Source organism: Prionailurus viverrinus, chromosome D1 (assembly GCF_022837055.1).
Source record: "Prionailurus viverrinus isolate Anna chromosome D1, UM_Priviv_1.0, whole genome shotgun sequence".
NCBI classification, from domain to species: Eukaryota; Metazoa; Chordata; class Mammalia; order Carnivora; family Felidae; genus Prionailurus; species Prionailurus viverrinus.
In genome coordinates this window covers 15,346,569-15,360,906 of record NC_062570.1, presented here as the reverse complement: position 1 = coordinate 15,360,906, position 14,338 = coordinate 15,346,569, and the positions used below count along the sequence as shown (strand labels likewise).

The 14,338-nt window shown below is 55.7% G+C and overlaps 1 protein-coding gene across 6 annotated transcripts in view; it reads left to right on the top strand.

Annotated features, from left to right (window-relative positions):
• The window catches only part of DSCAML1 (DS cell adhesion molecule like 1), a 350,085-nt gene extending 336,042 nt beyond the window's left edge, over positions 1–14,043 (top strand). For all 6 annotated transcript variants that reach the window (XM_047877987.1, XM_047877989.1, XM_047877990.1 and 3 more), the window contains 13 exons: positions 67–220; positions 2,566–2,683; positions 3,052–3,215; positions 3,460–3,558; positions 4,241–4,429; positions 4,879–5,166; positions 6,669–6,824; positions 9,085–9,115; positions 9,243–9,361; positions 9,644–9,796; positions 10,422–10,616; positions 11,232–11,543; positions 13,020–14,043. In XM_047877987.1, coding sequence (XP_047733943.1) covers positions 67–220; positions 2,566–2,683; positions 3,052–3,215; positions 3,460–3,558; positions 4,241–4,429; positions 4,879–5,166; positions 6,669–6,824; positions 9,085–9,115; positions 9,243–9,361; positions 9,644–9,796; positions 10,422–10,616; positions 11,232–11,543; positions 13,020–13,495 — 2,454 coding nt within the window. In that variant the 3' untranslated portion in view covers positions 13,496–14,043. The remainder of the gene's footprint in view (positions 1–66; positions 221–2,565; positions 2,684–3,051; positions 3,216–3,459; positions 3,559–4,240; positions 4,430–4,878; positions 5,167–6,668; positions 6,825–9,084; positions 9,116–9,242; positions 9,362–9,643; positions 9,797–10,421; positions 10,617–11,231; positions 11,544–13,019) is intronic.
• Positions 14,044–14,338: the final 295 nt, after the last annotated feature.

Sequence of the window (14,338 nt, the reverse complement as noted above, 5' to 3'; positions counted from 1 at the left end):
AGGGTGGGGTTGGAGGCTGGAGGCCCAGGAGGCTGGGTTTTACACTTCTCTGCCCCTGTCGCGCAGGCTCCGAGCGAGTATGAGACGAGTCCAGAGCAGCTCTTCTACCGGATCGCCCACCTAAACCGTGGGCAACAGTACCTGCTGTGGGTGGCCGCCGTCACCTCTGCCGGCCGGGGCAACAGCAGCGAGAAGGTCACCATTGAGCCTGCGGGCAAGGGTAAGCGGCGCAGGCCGGAGGGGAAGAAGCGGCCAGAAGCCCCCTTCTAGAATTCGGGCTCTCCCAAGAGAGGGGGTGTCTCTCTCCACCCTCTCTGCCACCTGGCTGAGAGGAGCCGGCGCGGGCCACCCGCCTCCGTCCCGCATCCGCCAACACTGGGCCTCTGCTGCCCCCTGACTCCCAGAAAGCCTTACAGCACGCTCCAGGCCGCGCAGCTACTCAGGGCCGGGTGGCATGGAGGGCCCCGGTCCCTCCTCCAAACTCGACTCCAGGGCCGAAAGAAGGGACATCAGTCTCGCTCCCAGCTCGCGGCAGAGCCTTTGTCCCAAGGCTCGGCTCCTCCAGAGGGGGCGGTGGCAGGGTACGCGGCTTCCACGGGGCTGAGAGCCATAAAGGGAGCTTCGTCGTTTCAAAGCCTAGACGTCTCCTTAGAGGTAATGCCTCTGATGGCTGATTCACTCGATGCACAGACACTTAGCGCAGACCTACGAGGCCCTGGGCTAGATGCTGCACGCGGAGTTTGTTCGTAGGGAACACCCCATCGAATCCCTGGCCTGGGCAGAAGTATGGCATGAGGGCATATGCACCCCCGCGTTACAGGGAATGACAGGTGTGAGGCCCCAGCCCGGGAGCAAAGAGGCAGCCGCACAGCAGCTGATGTGCCCTCTGTGCACACCGCAGGCCATGGGATCGACCCGCTGCCAGCCCACAACTTCAGTCCTCTGCCTTGGTTCTGGGCCTCCGTGGGAAGGCCACCTTCCTCTTGGGCCGGCCTCCTCCCTCAGCCACCTGAGTCTCTAGCCCTGGGGCCCTGGGAACCCACCCCAGCCACGTGGCAGCACCAGGTCTGGAGCTCTGCAGCGTTTGGTGGCCTGGTTAACTTAACACCTGTGACACGGCCGGGTGGTCTGTGAGGGACCTGACGCGACTACCTTCTCCGGGTGCCCTTGACATCTTTGCCTTTCTTGCTTTCCGTGAGGCCGCTTGTGCATCCTGGTGCTCCGACCGTGCTCCTGTCAACCCCGGGGGACGTTCCTTTCTCCTCCGTGGCTGTATGTTACTGCCACCCCTGTGTCAGTCTACATTCCTGCTCCCGGTGACTCAGTCCCTGGGCCGCTGACTCCCACATCGGTGTCCACGGGACACTGGTGTATCTGGGTGCTTCCCAGTTACTCCACGCGGGTGACCCCAGGTTCAGTGGGAGCGAAGTATCCCCGTTCCTCCTCCTCCTCCTTCCGTGTGCCTGGTCTCTGTGAGGGCACCAGCACCCGGCCGGAATCGGGCAGTCATCGTCCCCTCCCCCTCTATCGCTTCCTCGAAGCCAGGTCCTTCCCCGAGTCCTGCCGGTGCTTCCTGGAGCCCCTAACCTCTTGCCCCACTTACGTCAGCTCCAGCCACCATCTTGCTCTCTGGCCACCATCTTGCCCCTGAGCCACGTCCTCTGCCAACCCATTCTCTGCCGGCACTGGGGCTTTATCTGCAACTCTACTTTGAACATGTCACGACTTACTTATCAGCTCATGACCCCAAGAGGAAGTCCAGCCTCCTTGTTCTGCCGACAGAGCCCCCCCCGCCCCCCGCCGCCCATGCTTCTGCTCCTGCTCACCACCCGTCCCCCTTCACCCACCCTGGGCTTTGGTCACGTCAGAGTATTTGCAGACCCTCACACTTCCCACGGGTCCCAGGCCTCCAGGCCTCTACTCGGTGCTGCTGCCTCTTCCCACCATGACTCTCCTTCCCTGCACAGGGCCTTCCTTTTTAGCCTTCAAGATTCAAGGTAAAGCTTCCAATTCCAGAAGCCTCCCTGGCTGTCACCTCCACCACCACCGAGCTGGCGGAGTCCATTCCTCCTGTGGGTTCCCACGGTTACCTGTAGCTATCCTTCCCGTAGTATTCTCGACCCGTGGAAAAAAAATGTTTTTAAGTTGGGCTCCATGCTCAGCGTGGAACCCATGACCCTGAGATCAAGACCTGAGCTGAGAGCAAGAGTCAGATGCTTTACAGACTGAGCCGCCCAGGCGTGCCCCTGCCCCCATAATGATCCTTTTTAAGTGTCTGTCCTGGACGATGTGCAACTCGAGGACAAAAAATAGATCTTCTTCACTGTGTGAGTCTTCAGAGCCTCATGGGAGACGTGGCCCATAGCAAGTATTTATTTGATAAATGTTTGTTGAACCAATGACTCCCATCTGAGATTGCCTGCACCCACCCCCGCTCCAAGCTCAAAACGGAGGTCAGGTAGGAGACGGGGGGCTTGATGCGTAAATTTGGCGAGCCCCAAGAAAGGCCGCCCAGTACAGCATTGTGGGTAGGAGTGGGGTGCCCTCACGTTCTCCTCCCCGTAGCCCCAGCGAAGATCATCTCATTCGGAGGCACCGTGACAACACCCTGGATGAAAGACGTCCGGCTGCCCTGCAATTCAGTGGGAGATCCAGCCCCTGCTGTGAAATGGACCAAGGACAGGTATGTGCGGGACCCTGGAGGGCTGAGTGACCCAAGTGATGGGTGGTAGATGAGCCATAAAGAAAAGAATCGGGTGCCTTTACCTTCCAGCTGACCAGAGGCCCTGCCGGGTGCACGGCTACTGCTCTCCCAGGAGGCCTGGGCTCCCTGGCTCCCCACCGTTGACGGCTAAGGATCTCCCCTCCCTGGGTGCCTGAGAGGGCAGGGTTACGGGATATCCCCAGGAAGTGCTGAGCAGAGCCAAGGGCCCTGGGCCGCCTAGCCAGCCTCCTTCTGCTCCCAGCCCTGTGTGTCTCCAGTCCTGAGGGAGGCCCCGGGAAGAGGGGGTGCTCACCATAACCCATCTCTGCCCCCCCCCACCCCTGCAGTGAAGACTCGGCCATCCCTGTGTCCATGGACGGGCACCGGCTCATCCATACCAACGGCACACTGCTGCTGCGTGCCGTGAAGGCTGAGGACTCGGGCTACTACACCTGCACGGCCACCAACACTGGAGGCTTCGACACCATCATCGTCAACCTTCTGGTGCAAGGTAAGACCCTGGAAGGCCGGCCGCCCGGCAACCTCCCCAACGACCTGGGCGACAGACCCTCAGTGGGACAGAGGTGCCACATGGAAGAGAAGGCAGGAGGGATGGAGAGAAGGAGCGGGAGCCGGGGAGGCTCCAAGAGGGTGGGAAAGCCGGGTCTTGGCCCTCACTTGCAGCTGGGAGACCCCACGCCCCCGTCATCGGATGTTAACGCTTTGTGGTGAGGGCTGGTGGCTTTCCCTCACAGTTCCCCCGGACCAGCCCCGCCTCACTGTCTCTAAAACCTCCGCTTCATCCATCACCCTGACCTGGATTCCAGGTGACAATGGGGGCAGCTCCATCCGAGGTGAGAGGGGTCTGGATGAGGAGGGGGGGAAAGGGGAAGAAACTCTGGGCCCAGGAGCAGGGGAAGGGCTTCACCCACTCCCACCACTTGGTCCCCATAATGCCCCAGAAGTGATCAATGGCCAGGGGGATGGGCAATTCGGACCAGTAGGAAGTTACCCAAGTGCCACAGAAAGTCACCAGCCTAGGTATCCCACGTTTAGACGGCCCACCCCAAATGCTGTTGGTGAGCTGTGTGAACCTGGAGAGATCTGTTTTCTTCTCTGGGCCTCAGTTCCCAAATCTGTAACAGTAGACAGAGAGTGCTTCTCGGCCTTGAATAAGCACATGAATCACCAGGAGGATCTTAAAGAATGCAGATTCGGATTCAAGTGGTCTGGGATGGGATCTGAAAAGCCCCCAGGTGATCTAATACCGCTGTCAGGGGGACCCTCCCTGGAGTAGCAGGGTCTAAATAGGGTCCCATTTAAGCCTCAAGGCTCTGGATTCTGCTCCCTTCCCCACCTTAGCTGCTAAAGAGAGAGCGGGAAAACTCCTTGCAGCTTTGGGTCCAACCTGCGTGGGCCCTCCCCCCATCACCAAAGGCCCCACTCTGCCCCTGCCGGAGCCCAGCCCCACGACGCCTGTTGGGGTGTCCCAGGCCCCGCCACGCCCGCCCTGAGCCAGGCAAACCTCCCGGGCAGGCTTCGTGCTGCAGTACTCGGTGGACAACAGCGAAGAGTGGAAGGATGTGTTCATCAGCTCAGGGGAGCGGTCCTTCAAGCTGGACAGCCTCAAGTGTGGCACGTGGTACAAGGTGAAGCTGGCAGCCAAGAACAGCGTGGGCTCCGGGCGCATCAGCGAGATCATCGAGGCAAAGACCCACGGGCGGGGTGAGGCTTAGCGATCACCCAGCTGGGGAGAGATGGGCCCAGGCCATGGGGATAGAAGACGGCTGGGGTAGGCAAGGAGGGCGCTGGGAAGCGGAGACTGAGGGGAGGGGCTTAGCCGCGTTCCGGCCTATGGATAGCACCTTGACCAATCACAGTAGGAGAAACAGGCCCCACCTCCCTGGCGGGGTAGCCAATGGCGACAGCCTCCTCCTTCTCGCCACATCCCTTCCTCCTCTGCCGAGGCCTTCTCTCCAGGTCCTTCCCTCATCTCCCTCCTCCTCTGTCCCCTGGGGCATCCCTAGTCCCATCTGTGCCAAACGCTGTTCCCCAGAGCTACTGCAGCCCCCCTGGCCCAGGGTACTCCTCCCCCCGCGGATGAACGAACCCTCCTCCTCTCTCTTGGTCTCTAACCACGCTCTCTCCCTGTGCCCCCCCCCCCCGCCCCCCAGAGCCCTCCTTCAGCAAAGACCAGCACCTGTTCACCCACATCAACTCCACGCATGCTCGGCTTAACCTGCAGGGCTGGAACAACGGGGGCTGCCCTATCACAGCCATCGTCCTGGAGTACCGGCCCAAGGGCACCTGGGCCTGGCAGGGGCTGCGGGCCAACAGCTCCGGGGAGGTGTTTCTGACCGAGCTGCGCGAGGCCACGTGGTACGAGCTGCGCATGCGGGCCTGCAACAGCGCCGGCTGCGGCAACGAGACTGCCCAGTTCGCCACCCTGGACTATGACGGGAGTGAGTCGGAGAGGGTGGGAGGGGCAGCACCCGGACCGCGGGGAGGTGTCCCCAGGGAAGCTGGCAGAGAGGCAGACGCATAAAGACAGGACAGACAAATCGAAAAACAGACAGGGAGGAAAAAGCTGGAGACAGGGAAGGGAGCAGCAGACCGGTAGGCAGGCAGGCAGGCCGGTGGGCAGGTGCGCCCGTGACTGATACAGACCTGCAGACAGGCAAACGGGTCACACTAAGACAGACGGTCTGGAAGGTGCAGTCCTTGCTCTCTGTTGCTTCAGAGAGATGGAGAGGAATGTAGAGGTGTAGTTGAGGCCCTGCCCTCGGAGGACCCTCTGCTAACATGGTGCATTAGCCAGGATGGGATGGTCTGTGCTGCAGTAACATAAACACTAAAAGCTCCAGGGCTTAGCCCAGTAAAGATCTGCTTCTTGCTCTCATAACGCCTTGAGAGGGTTGGCTGGCCACCATCTTCTAGCTCTGCCATCTTGAATGGGTAGCCTCCAAGGTCACCAAGAAGAGAAGGGTAAAAGAGGCACCCCAGTTCTTAACTGCCTTGGCCAGGAGGTGACGCACGTCACTTCTGTTCACACTCTGTTGTCCGGAACTAGTTACCTGATTCTCGTCTAACTGCCAGGAAGTCTGGGAGGTGTAGATGAGCACGTGGGTGTTTGGTGTCTGCCATGTGAGGCACTTCCTACACATGCATACGCTCACACACACGCATGCACACACATGCACATGCGCGCACACACACACGTGCATGCATACATTAAAGGTACATAGAAGGCTGAATTCATAGAGATCCATTGTCACAAGGTAAATGAAGTCGACCTGTGCGTTAAGGAAATTGAAGAAAAGCAGTAGCAGAAGGGGGTGGGCTCAAACATGGAAGCTTCATGAAGGAGATGGCTCTTATTCAAGGCTTTGAAACAGGCAAAAGAGGGGCTTTGCAGAGGGCTATGTCAGCAGAACTTACTGCCTCTGTGCAGGCACCCAAAGTTAGCAGATACTGCCCATGGGAGGGGGGGGAATCAAGGAGACAATGCAGCATTGAATGGCTTTGTTCCCGTCTGGGGAAGAGACCCTGGGATCCCACTGCTCTGACAGTGCTCTCTCTGATTCCTGCCATCCCTCCCCCATTTTACGAGCTGGATGGGGGCATCTAAGCTCATCTGTCCCCCCTCTAGAAATGAACATTGAACTCCAACAGGAAGGAGACTATCTCTGAAAGACTTCAGGATAACTCTAAAACAGCCTCACGAAGTCATCAATTTCATAATGCAGCATAGAAACTACATGATTGTTCATGGATGTCCTGATCTGACCAGAATTTGGGGGGTGGTGGGGAGGGCAAAAGGGGAAGGCTGGGGCTCTGTGCCAGGAAGTGGGGGTCAGAATGAGACCAAGGGCAGCAAGAGAGGTTCGAGGGCTACCCCACCCGGAGGACTCTGTATAGATCCTACTCATAAGGGACATCTGACTCCCTTCTTCACCCCATTCAGGTACCATCCCTCCCATCAAGTCTGCTCAAGGTGAGGGGGATGATGTGAAGAAGCTGTTCACCATTGGCTGCCCGGTCATCCTGGCCACTCTGGGGGTGGCACTGCTCTTCATCGTTCGCAAGAAGAGGAAGGAGAAGCGGCTGAAGCGGCTCCGAGGTAGGCAAGTTTCCTACGGGCTTCCCAGGAAGGAGTGTTGGCCCTCAGCCACGCTGGCCACCTTTCATTGGCTCATGGCACCATCTGGGCAAGAGAGTGTACCTGTGTCTCATTGAAGGGAGAGCTGCTACTCCAGTCTTCTGAAACTTTAGTTCTCACTGCTTCCTCCTCTGTGCCCCCAAGACTTTGTGCCTGACCTAACCAGGGCTGAATTTTAGAGGTGCACACTGGCAAAGCCATATTGGTTTAAATATTTAAACATTTCCATGTTAGGGGCACCTGGGTGGCTCAGTCTGTTAAGCATCTGACTTCAGCTCAGGTCACGATCTCGTGATTCATGAGTTCGAGCCTCTTGTCCGGCTCTGTGCTGACATCTCAGAGCCTGGAGCCTGCTTCCGGTTCTGTGTCTCCCTCTCTCTCTGCCCCTCTTCTGCTTGTGCTCTATCTCTCTCTCTCTCTGTCTCTCAAAAATGAATAAATATTAAAAAAAATAAAGAATAAACATTTCTATGTTGTTCCCTTCCACCCTGGATCTTCCTTCTCTCACACAGGATCCCTGCAATTCTTCTAGGAGCTAGCCACTAAAGCATAGACCTGCAGGTGGTCTCTAGGACCTTGCTCAGTTCTGACTGTGTTGCTTCCAGAATGTGTCTGATGTTAAATATTTTGAATATCACCCCTATCCTAATACATGATACCATAGACTGGCACAAATGGGTCTGATTTACCTTGATTTCCCCAGGGCCTAGTACAGTGTCTGGCACCTAGTAGTTGCTTAACAGATGGTCATTCATTCATTTGGAAAACATTTATTGAATATCTGCTGTAGATACTTCCATACATTGGAGATATAAAGACAAATGAAGAAGGAAGAGTCCATAGTCTTCATAGAGGACTCCTATGAGTCTAGTCCTCATAGAGTTTACAGTCTAACGTGAGAAGCCAGGGCACAACAGTAGTACAAAAGAGGAATTACTAACACTGCCTTGCATGTTTAGGAGTCGATTGGCTGGATGGGTGGATGGATGGATGGATGGATGGATGGACGGATGGATGGATGATTGGATGATTGGATGAATGGTTGGATGATTAATTGGATGGTTGGATGGAAAGATATATAGATGGAAGGATGGCTGGATAGGTAGTTAAATGAAAGGCTCAATGTATAGGTGGTTTAATGGATAGGTGGCTGTATAGATAGATGGAGGAGTGGATGGATGAATGATTAGATAGATGGATAGATTAATGGTTGAATGGATTAATGTGTGGATCCATGGGTAGGTGGATGGATGGATGTATATTTGAATGGATGGATAATAGATGAATGATTAGGTAGATGGGTAGATAGTTGAATGGATGTTTGGATGGCTGGAGGATGGATAGATGGATGGATAGATAGATGGATAAGATGGACAGATGATTGTATGATTTTATGGATGTATGGATAGGTGATTGAATGAATGGTTGAGTAGATGAATGGATAATTGGATGGATAGATGGATGGATGGATGGTTGAACGAGTGGATTGTTGAATGGGTAGTTGATGGATGAATGACTGGATGGGTGGGTGGAGAAATAAATAGATTGATAGGTAAATGGATCAATGGTGAATGGATGGATGGATGGATGGATGGATGGGTAAGTAGATGGTTGGATATATACATGGAGCTAGATTCATTCTGACAGATTAGTTTCATGATTCTCATTCTCCTCAGAGGTCTAATGGATTAACTAGGCCCTTTGCTTCTCTCACTCTTTTTTTTTTTTTTTTGTCAATTCATCCATGGACTTCTTGGGGACAGGTGCCCAAGAGGAAGAAATGAAGTCTCTTGGTTGATAGTCATTTAGGGATGCCCACTGACCACCTCAACTTCACTCTCTTCTCTTCTCAGCAGACAACTGAGGATGGACCCTCCACTGGTACCCATTCCCAGCCTGCTATGTTGTCTTGTTTAATTAGAGTCGATTCAAGACACAGTTGGAGCAGTTAACATACCCTCTCCTTTGGGAAGGATCTCCATATTAGATAAAAATCTGAGGAAAGGAAAACAGACCTGAGCCAAACCTCACACCAGGAGCAGTCAGACCTTATTGCGTTTTAGACCATTTTGGAAGCCCTTTCACTTCTCCCTCTTCTTCCCAGGAGACCAGCTCTGGTCCCATTTTAGGGAACTCCCCCACCTTTTCCCTCATGCCTCTGCCAGTTTTCATCCTGCTCAGACTCTATTCTCACCGAGCCCCTCTCTCTACTCTTTTGCAGATGCAAAGAGCTTGGCAGAAATGTTGATAAGGTAGGTGTCACATGGCTGCTTCCTCCCCTACAGAGGACAGGCTTCTAAGACCCCACTGTCCTGCTAAACCCTCTCCTCAGCCCCTCATGGCTGCTGAGTCACCCACCGCTGGCCTTTCTCCCCACAGCAAGAACAACCGAAGTTTTGACACCCCTGTGAAGGGGCCTCCCCAAGGCCCGCGGCTACACATTGACATCCCCAGGGTCCAGCTGCTCATCGAGGACAAGGAGGGCATCAAGCAGCTGGGTGAGTGACAAGAGCCACAGGCTCTCTGTCCCGCTCTCCCCCAGGCCACAACCCACAAACGGCAGCCACCAGCCCTCCCAGCAGTGCGCAGAGCTCTAGCAGCAGCCCCACCAACAACTCAGCAACCTCAGAACTCACTGAAGCTTCTCTCAAGGGCTAAGTTTCCTCCTCTAGCCGCAAGAATGATTCTGTCCTTTCTGGGTCTCAACATGGGATAAAGACAAAAAGACATTTGCAACGTCCAAAGAGAAGGACTCCTACTCATTGTCCTTCTTCCCCCAGGAGATGACAAAGCCACCATTCCTGTGACGGATGCTGAGTTCAGCCAAGCTGTCAACCCGCAGAGTTTCTGCACTGGTGTCTCCTTGCACCACCCAGCCCTCATCCAGAGCACAGGACCCCTCATCGACATGTCTGACATCCGGCCAGGCACCAGTATGCCTTATCCCCAGGGAGACAGACCTCTTCCCACACAGGGTGTCTTGGGCACAGCATGGGGCACAGGCAATTAAAAAAAAAAAAAAACAAGGTGGGAGAGGAACAGCATGGAAGAATGCAAACAGCACTGGAGTTAGAGTCTACAGACCTTGACTGAAGACTTACTTAGCTGTGACCTTGGGTATATTGCTAACTTTGTCTCTCTGGGCCTCCGTTGCCTTACCTAGACATTTGAGGGTTGGGTGTTCTTGCTCTCCAAGGGCCTTGTGCCTCTAGCGCTGCAGCTCTGGACATCAGGATAGAACACATCAAGGGCTATGGGGAATGAGTGCACAGGAGGCAGCAGGAGAGGAGGCGACATTCTTCCCCCCATGGAAGGAAAAGATGGGGTGGGGGGGGAGGACCAGGATGCCACCCACTGCCACCACACCTCACCACCGTAGCTCTGTTCCTCCGGGGCCAGCTATGTGGGTGGGAAAGGCAGCATGCTCAGCCTCCCCACGGGAGCTTCTGTGGCTGCTTATGCCTCTTCCCTGGCTCTGCACTGCCCTTCTGGTAAGTGCCAGCTGCCCAGGCCTCAGTGCCCTCAGCGGACGTGCTAGCCATCGCTTCCTGTTTGCAGATCCAGTGTCCAGGAAGAACGTCAAGTCAGCCCACAGCACCCGGAACCGGTACTCAAGCCAGTGGACGCTGACCAAGTGCCAGGCCTCCACGCCTGCCCGCACCCTCACCTCTGACTGGCGCACCGTGGGATCCCAGCATGGTGTCACTGTCACTGAGAGTGACAGCTACAGTGCCAGCCTCTCCCAGGACACAGGTGAGCCCAGGGCCCTGCCCGCGTCCTGCTCTCTGTTCTTCACTTCCCCTACCTTCCAGCTCCCCCTTCCGTTTTCCCAGCCTCTACCCACCAGCTCATGGGGGCCAAGACACAAGTCCGCTTCATTGCCAGCTGGCCACTGACTTACTGTGTGGCTGGCGCAAAAACACTTGACCTCGCTGAGCTCTGCTTAGTCAAGGATTTCACTTTGCTATCCCAGAAGATGTCAGAGAAAATGGTATGTGTGATGTTTGTTGGAGAAAGAGCGGAGTGTTCCAGGGGGTGGGTGCTTATTTTCAAGAATGGAAGACATTCTGCCCTTTATTCACCAAAGACCCCACTTCTGCCACCACTGCTACCTTCCCAGGGGGCGATCAGGGTCCTCAGAGATGACCACTGGGTCAAGGGTAGGGGCACTGCTCAGTCTGGTCTCGTCTTTGTTTTTATTTTTTAATGTTTATTTTTGAGAGAGAGAGACAGAGCGCGAGCAGGGGAGGGGCAGAGAGAGGGAGACACAGAATCCAAAGTGAGCTCTGGTCTCATTGGTAAATGAGACCCTTCTCCCCATGACCCGCCCCCCATTTCTTCTTACCTCCACGCTTTCCGTCTCCCCAGACAAAGGGCGGAACAGCATGGTGTCCACCGAGAGTGCCTCGTCCACGTACGAAGAGCTGGCTCGGGCCTACGAGCACGCCAAGCTGGAAGAGCAGCTTCAGCACGCCAAGTTCGAGATCACCGAGTGCTTCATCTCCGACAGCTCCTCCGACCAGATGACCACAGGCACCAACGAGAACGCGGACAGCATGACGTCCATGAGCACGCCCTCAGAGCCCGGCATTTGCCGCTTTACCGCCTCCCCGCCCAAGCCCCAGGATGCCGACCGAGGCAAGAACGTGGCTGTGCCCATCCCGCACCGGGCCAACAAGAGTGAGTGCTCGGCCCCCCTCCCCTGCTGTGTCCCCTGCCCTGCTACCACGTGGGGCCGGCCCACCTGGGCAGGGCTCCTTGGCGGCATGGGCAGCGCAAAGCAAGGACTCGGGAGAGTCCAGGTCAGGGTCCATATCCTGGCTCAGCCGCTTAATACCTCCGTGGCCTTGGGAAGTCACTTAGCCTCTCTGGCCTTCCTTTTCTCGTTTGTAAAATGCAAGTGACAGCATATACTCTGCGTTGTCGTAGCAGACACCAGAAGTTCTGGACGTGCCCGACGCAGGGCAGGTTCTCAGGACGTAGTGATCCTCCCCTTACCCCGAGGCTGTGCCAGTGTGGGGACACGGCTGCCCAACGGCCGTGGGTCTCAGTGCCTTTCAAATCAATCCAGACGCGAAGGAACAATCCTGGCAGCTCAGCCCATGGTGGCCAAACCTCACGGAGGGCAGTGACCTAGCCTGACTGGGGACTGTCTGACCCAGGGGCCTGGCCAGAGCATACGCCCGTTGGGGTGGGTGGGACAGCCGTAGGATAACCGGGGTCCATCAACGGGCACTGGACCACACTATACCGTGCAAATCATGCACAGTCTGGTCTGCTCGCTACTGGCCTTGCTCAGTGGCCAGGCTGATCGGGGCCCTCGGGACCATCTAGAGAAGAGCCCAGGGTGACGAAGTACAAAGGCTTTGGAGATTCGCAGCCCTGAATGACACCCCTACCCCTTCTAGCTGGGAGAATCGGGGCAAATTACTTAACCTCTCTGAACCTCAGTTTCCTCATTTGCAAAATGTGGGCAGGTATTAACCCATATCCAGGGGGCTACAGGGACTAAATGGGATCATGTAAGGAAAGTTGCTGGCACAGTCACAGGACAGAGGCACATTTACAGGTGAGGATGCTTATTGAGCCGAGGGATCGGGGCGCAGGGGTCCCGGAAGCGTGTCATACGGAGGTGGTTTGAGAAATCAGGAAGATCCCACCTGTGAGAAAGGAGAGGGGTGAGGAAACGTAGCTGACTTCAGACCTCTGGACGGCAGCCGTGGCAAAGGTGGAGGTGTGGGGGCGCTTGCTGTGTGGCAGAACATGTGGCAGAAGGCAGAATCAGGCTCAGCGTGGGGAGTCGTCGTTTTCAGAAATGAGCTCTCCCCCAGCTGAAGCTGAGCAGCGTATATCGGCCATTTAGCAACAAGTATCAATTTATTGAGCAACTGCTATATGTGCTAGCCATGGTAACTGAAGCACTTTCCGTATTTGATCTCATTCACTACTGACGGTAATCCTATAGGGAAGTGCGATTGTCCGCATCTCACCGATAAGGAAACCAAGGCTCAGAGAGGTCAAGTAACTGACGATTGCCCGGCTTGTGGAGGGACTCCCAGGTCAGATGGGGGGAAAGATCGGGGAGTAGGGGGTGGCATGAGCAAGCTGGCTCCCAGAGGCCTCTGCCTCCAACCTTTTCTGGCTCTGTGATTCCAGGTGACTACTGTAACCTGCCCCTGTATGCCAAGTCGGAGGCCTTCTTTCGAAAGGCAGATGGGCGCGAGCCCTGTCCCGTGGTCCCACCCCGAGAGGCTTCCATCCGGAACCTGGCTCGAACCTACCACACCCAGGCTCGCCACCTGACCTTGGACCCTGCCAGCAAGCCCTTGGGCCTCCCGCACCCAGGGGCCCCTGCTGCCGCCTCCACAGCCACTTTACCTCAGAGGACCCTGGCCATGCCAGCACCCCCAGCCGGCACGGCCCCCCCAGCTCCCGGCCCCACCCCTGCCGAGCCCCCCGCGGCCCCCAGTGCCGCCCCTCCGGCCCCCAGCACTGAGCCTCCGCGGGCCGGGGGCCCACACACCAAAATGGGGGGCTCCAGGGACTCACTTCTCGAGATGAGCACATCGGGGGTAGGGAGATCCCAGAAGCAGGGGGCAGGGGCCTACTCGAAATCCTATACCCTGGTGTAGGGGCACGGTGAGAAAAGTGGCCCCACGCTCGGACCTGTCTGCACCTCCAGCCCTCACACACCAACTTGGCTGTTTTCCTGCATTATTTATATTAAACTGACAGAAACCAACCGACAACGAAAAGAAAACCCCCCGAGTCATCAACGCTTGTACATAGAACTCTTTTGTACAAATGAAACTATTTTCTTCTTCTCCATGAAGCCAGGGCACAAAGAATTTAACAGTACAAATCAACCCCTCCAACCCCACAAAATATGCGTGGAGAGATCTATATACATATATAGGGAGATGGGAACGTGTCGACAAGCTATGTATCTATATATTTCTCTCCCCTTATTTTGAGACAGAGGCACAAAGACTCAGCAATTTTTCCCTCCTACTCACTCAACCCTCCTTTCAATCTAGGCGGTTTTGACAAAGACCAAACTCCCAACTCAGAGACACTGCATGCGATTTTACTGTTCCAAGAAAACCAGGACTTGCTTCAATTTGCAGATGCTTATGTGTTAATACCTTTTTCTATGAAAAAAAACCCAGCGCCGTGTGCAATAAAGGTTATGTTTCTACGTGGTAGCTTCTTTCCCATCTGGCAAGGGCCAGTGGGGAGTGGGGGGAGGAAGGAAAGGCCCCTATGCCTAGCTGGCTATCTCTCATGGGGAGACTGTGAGAAGCGCGGGTTTTAGCTCAGCAGGTTAAACTTTTTAAAAGGCTTTTAATTAGCCCGGGTGCATTCTTGAGCACCTGTTCTGTTCTCAGATCTGGGCCGGCCCCTAAAGGGGGCCAGCTGTGTGGCTTTGAGCACGCTCCTAAACCCCTCTGGGCCAGTTTCCTTATCTATAAATG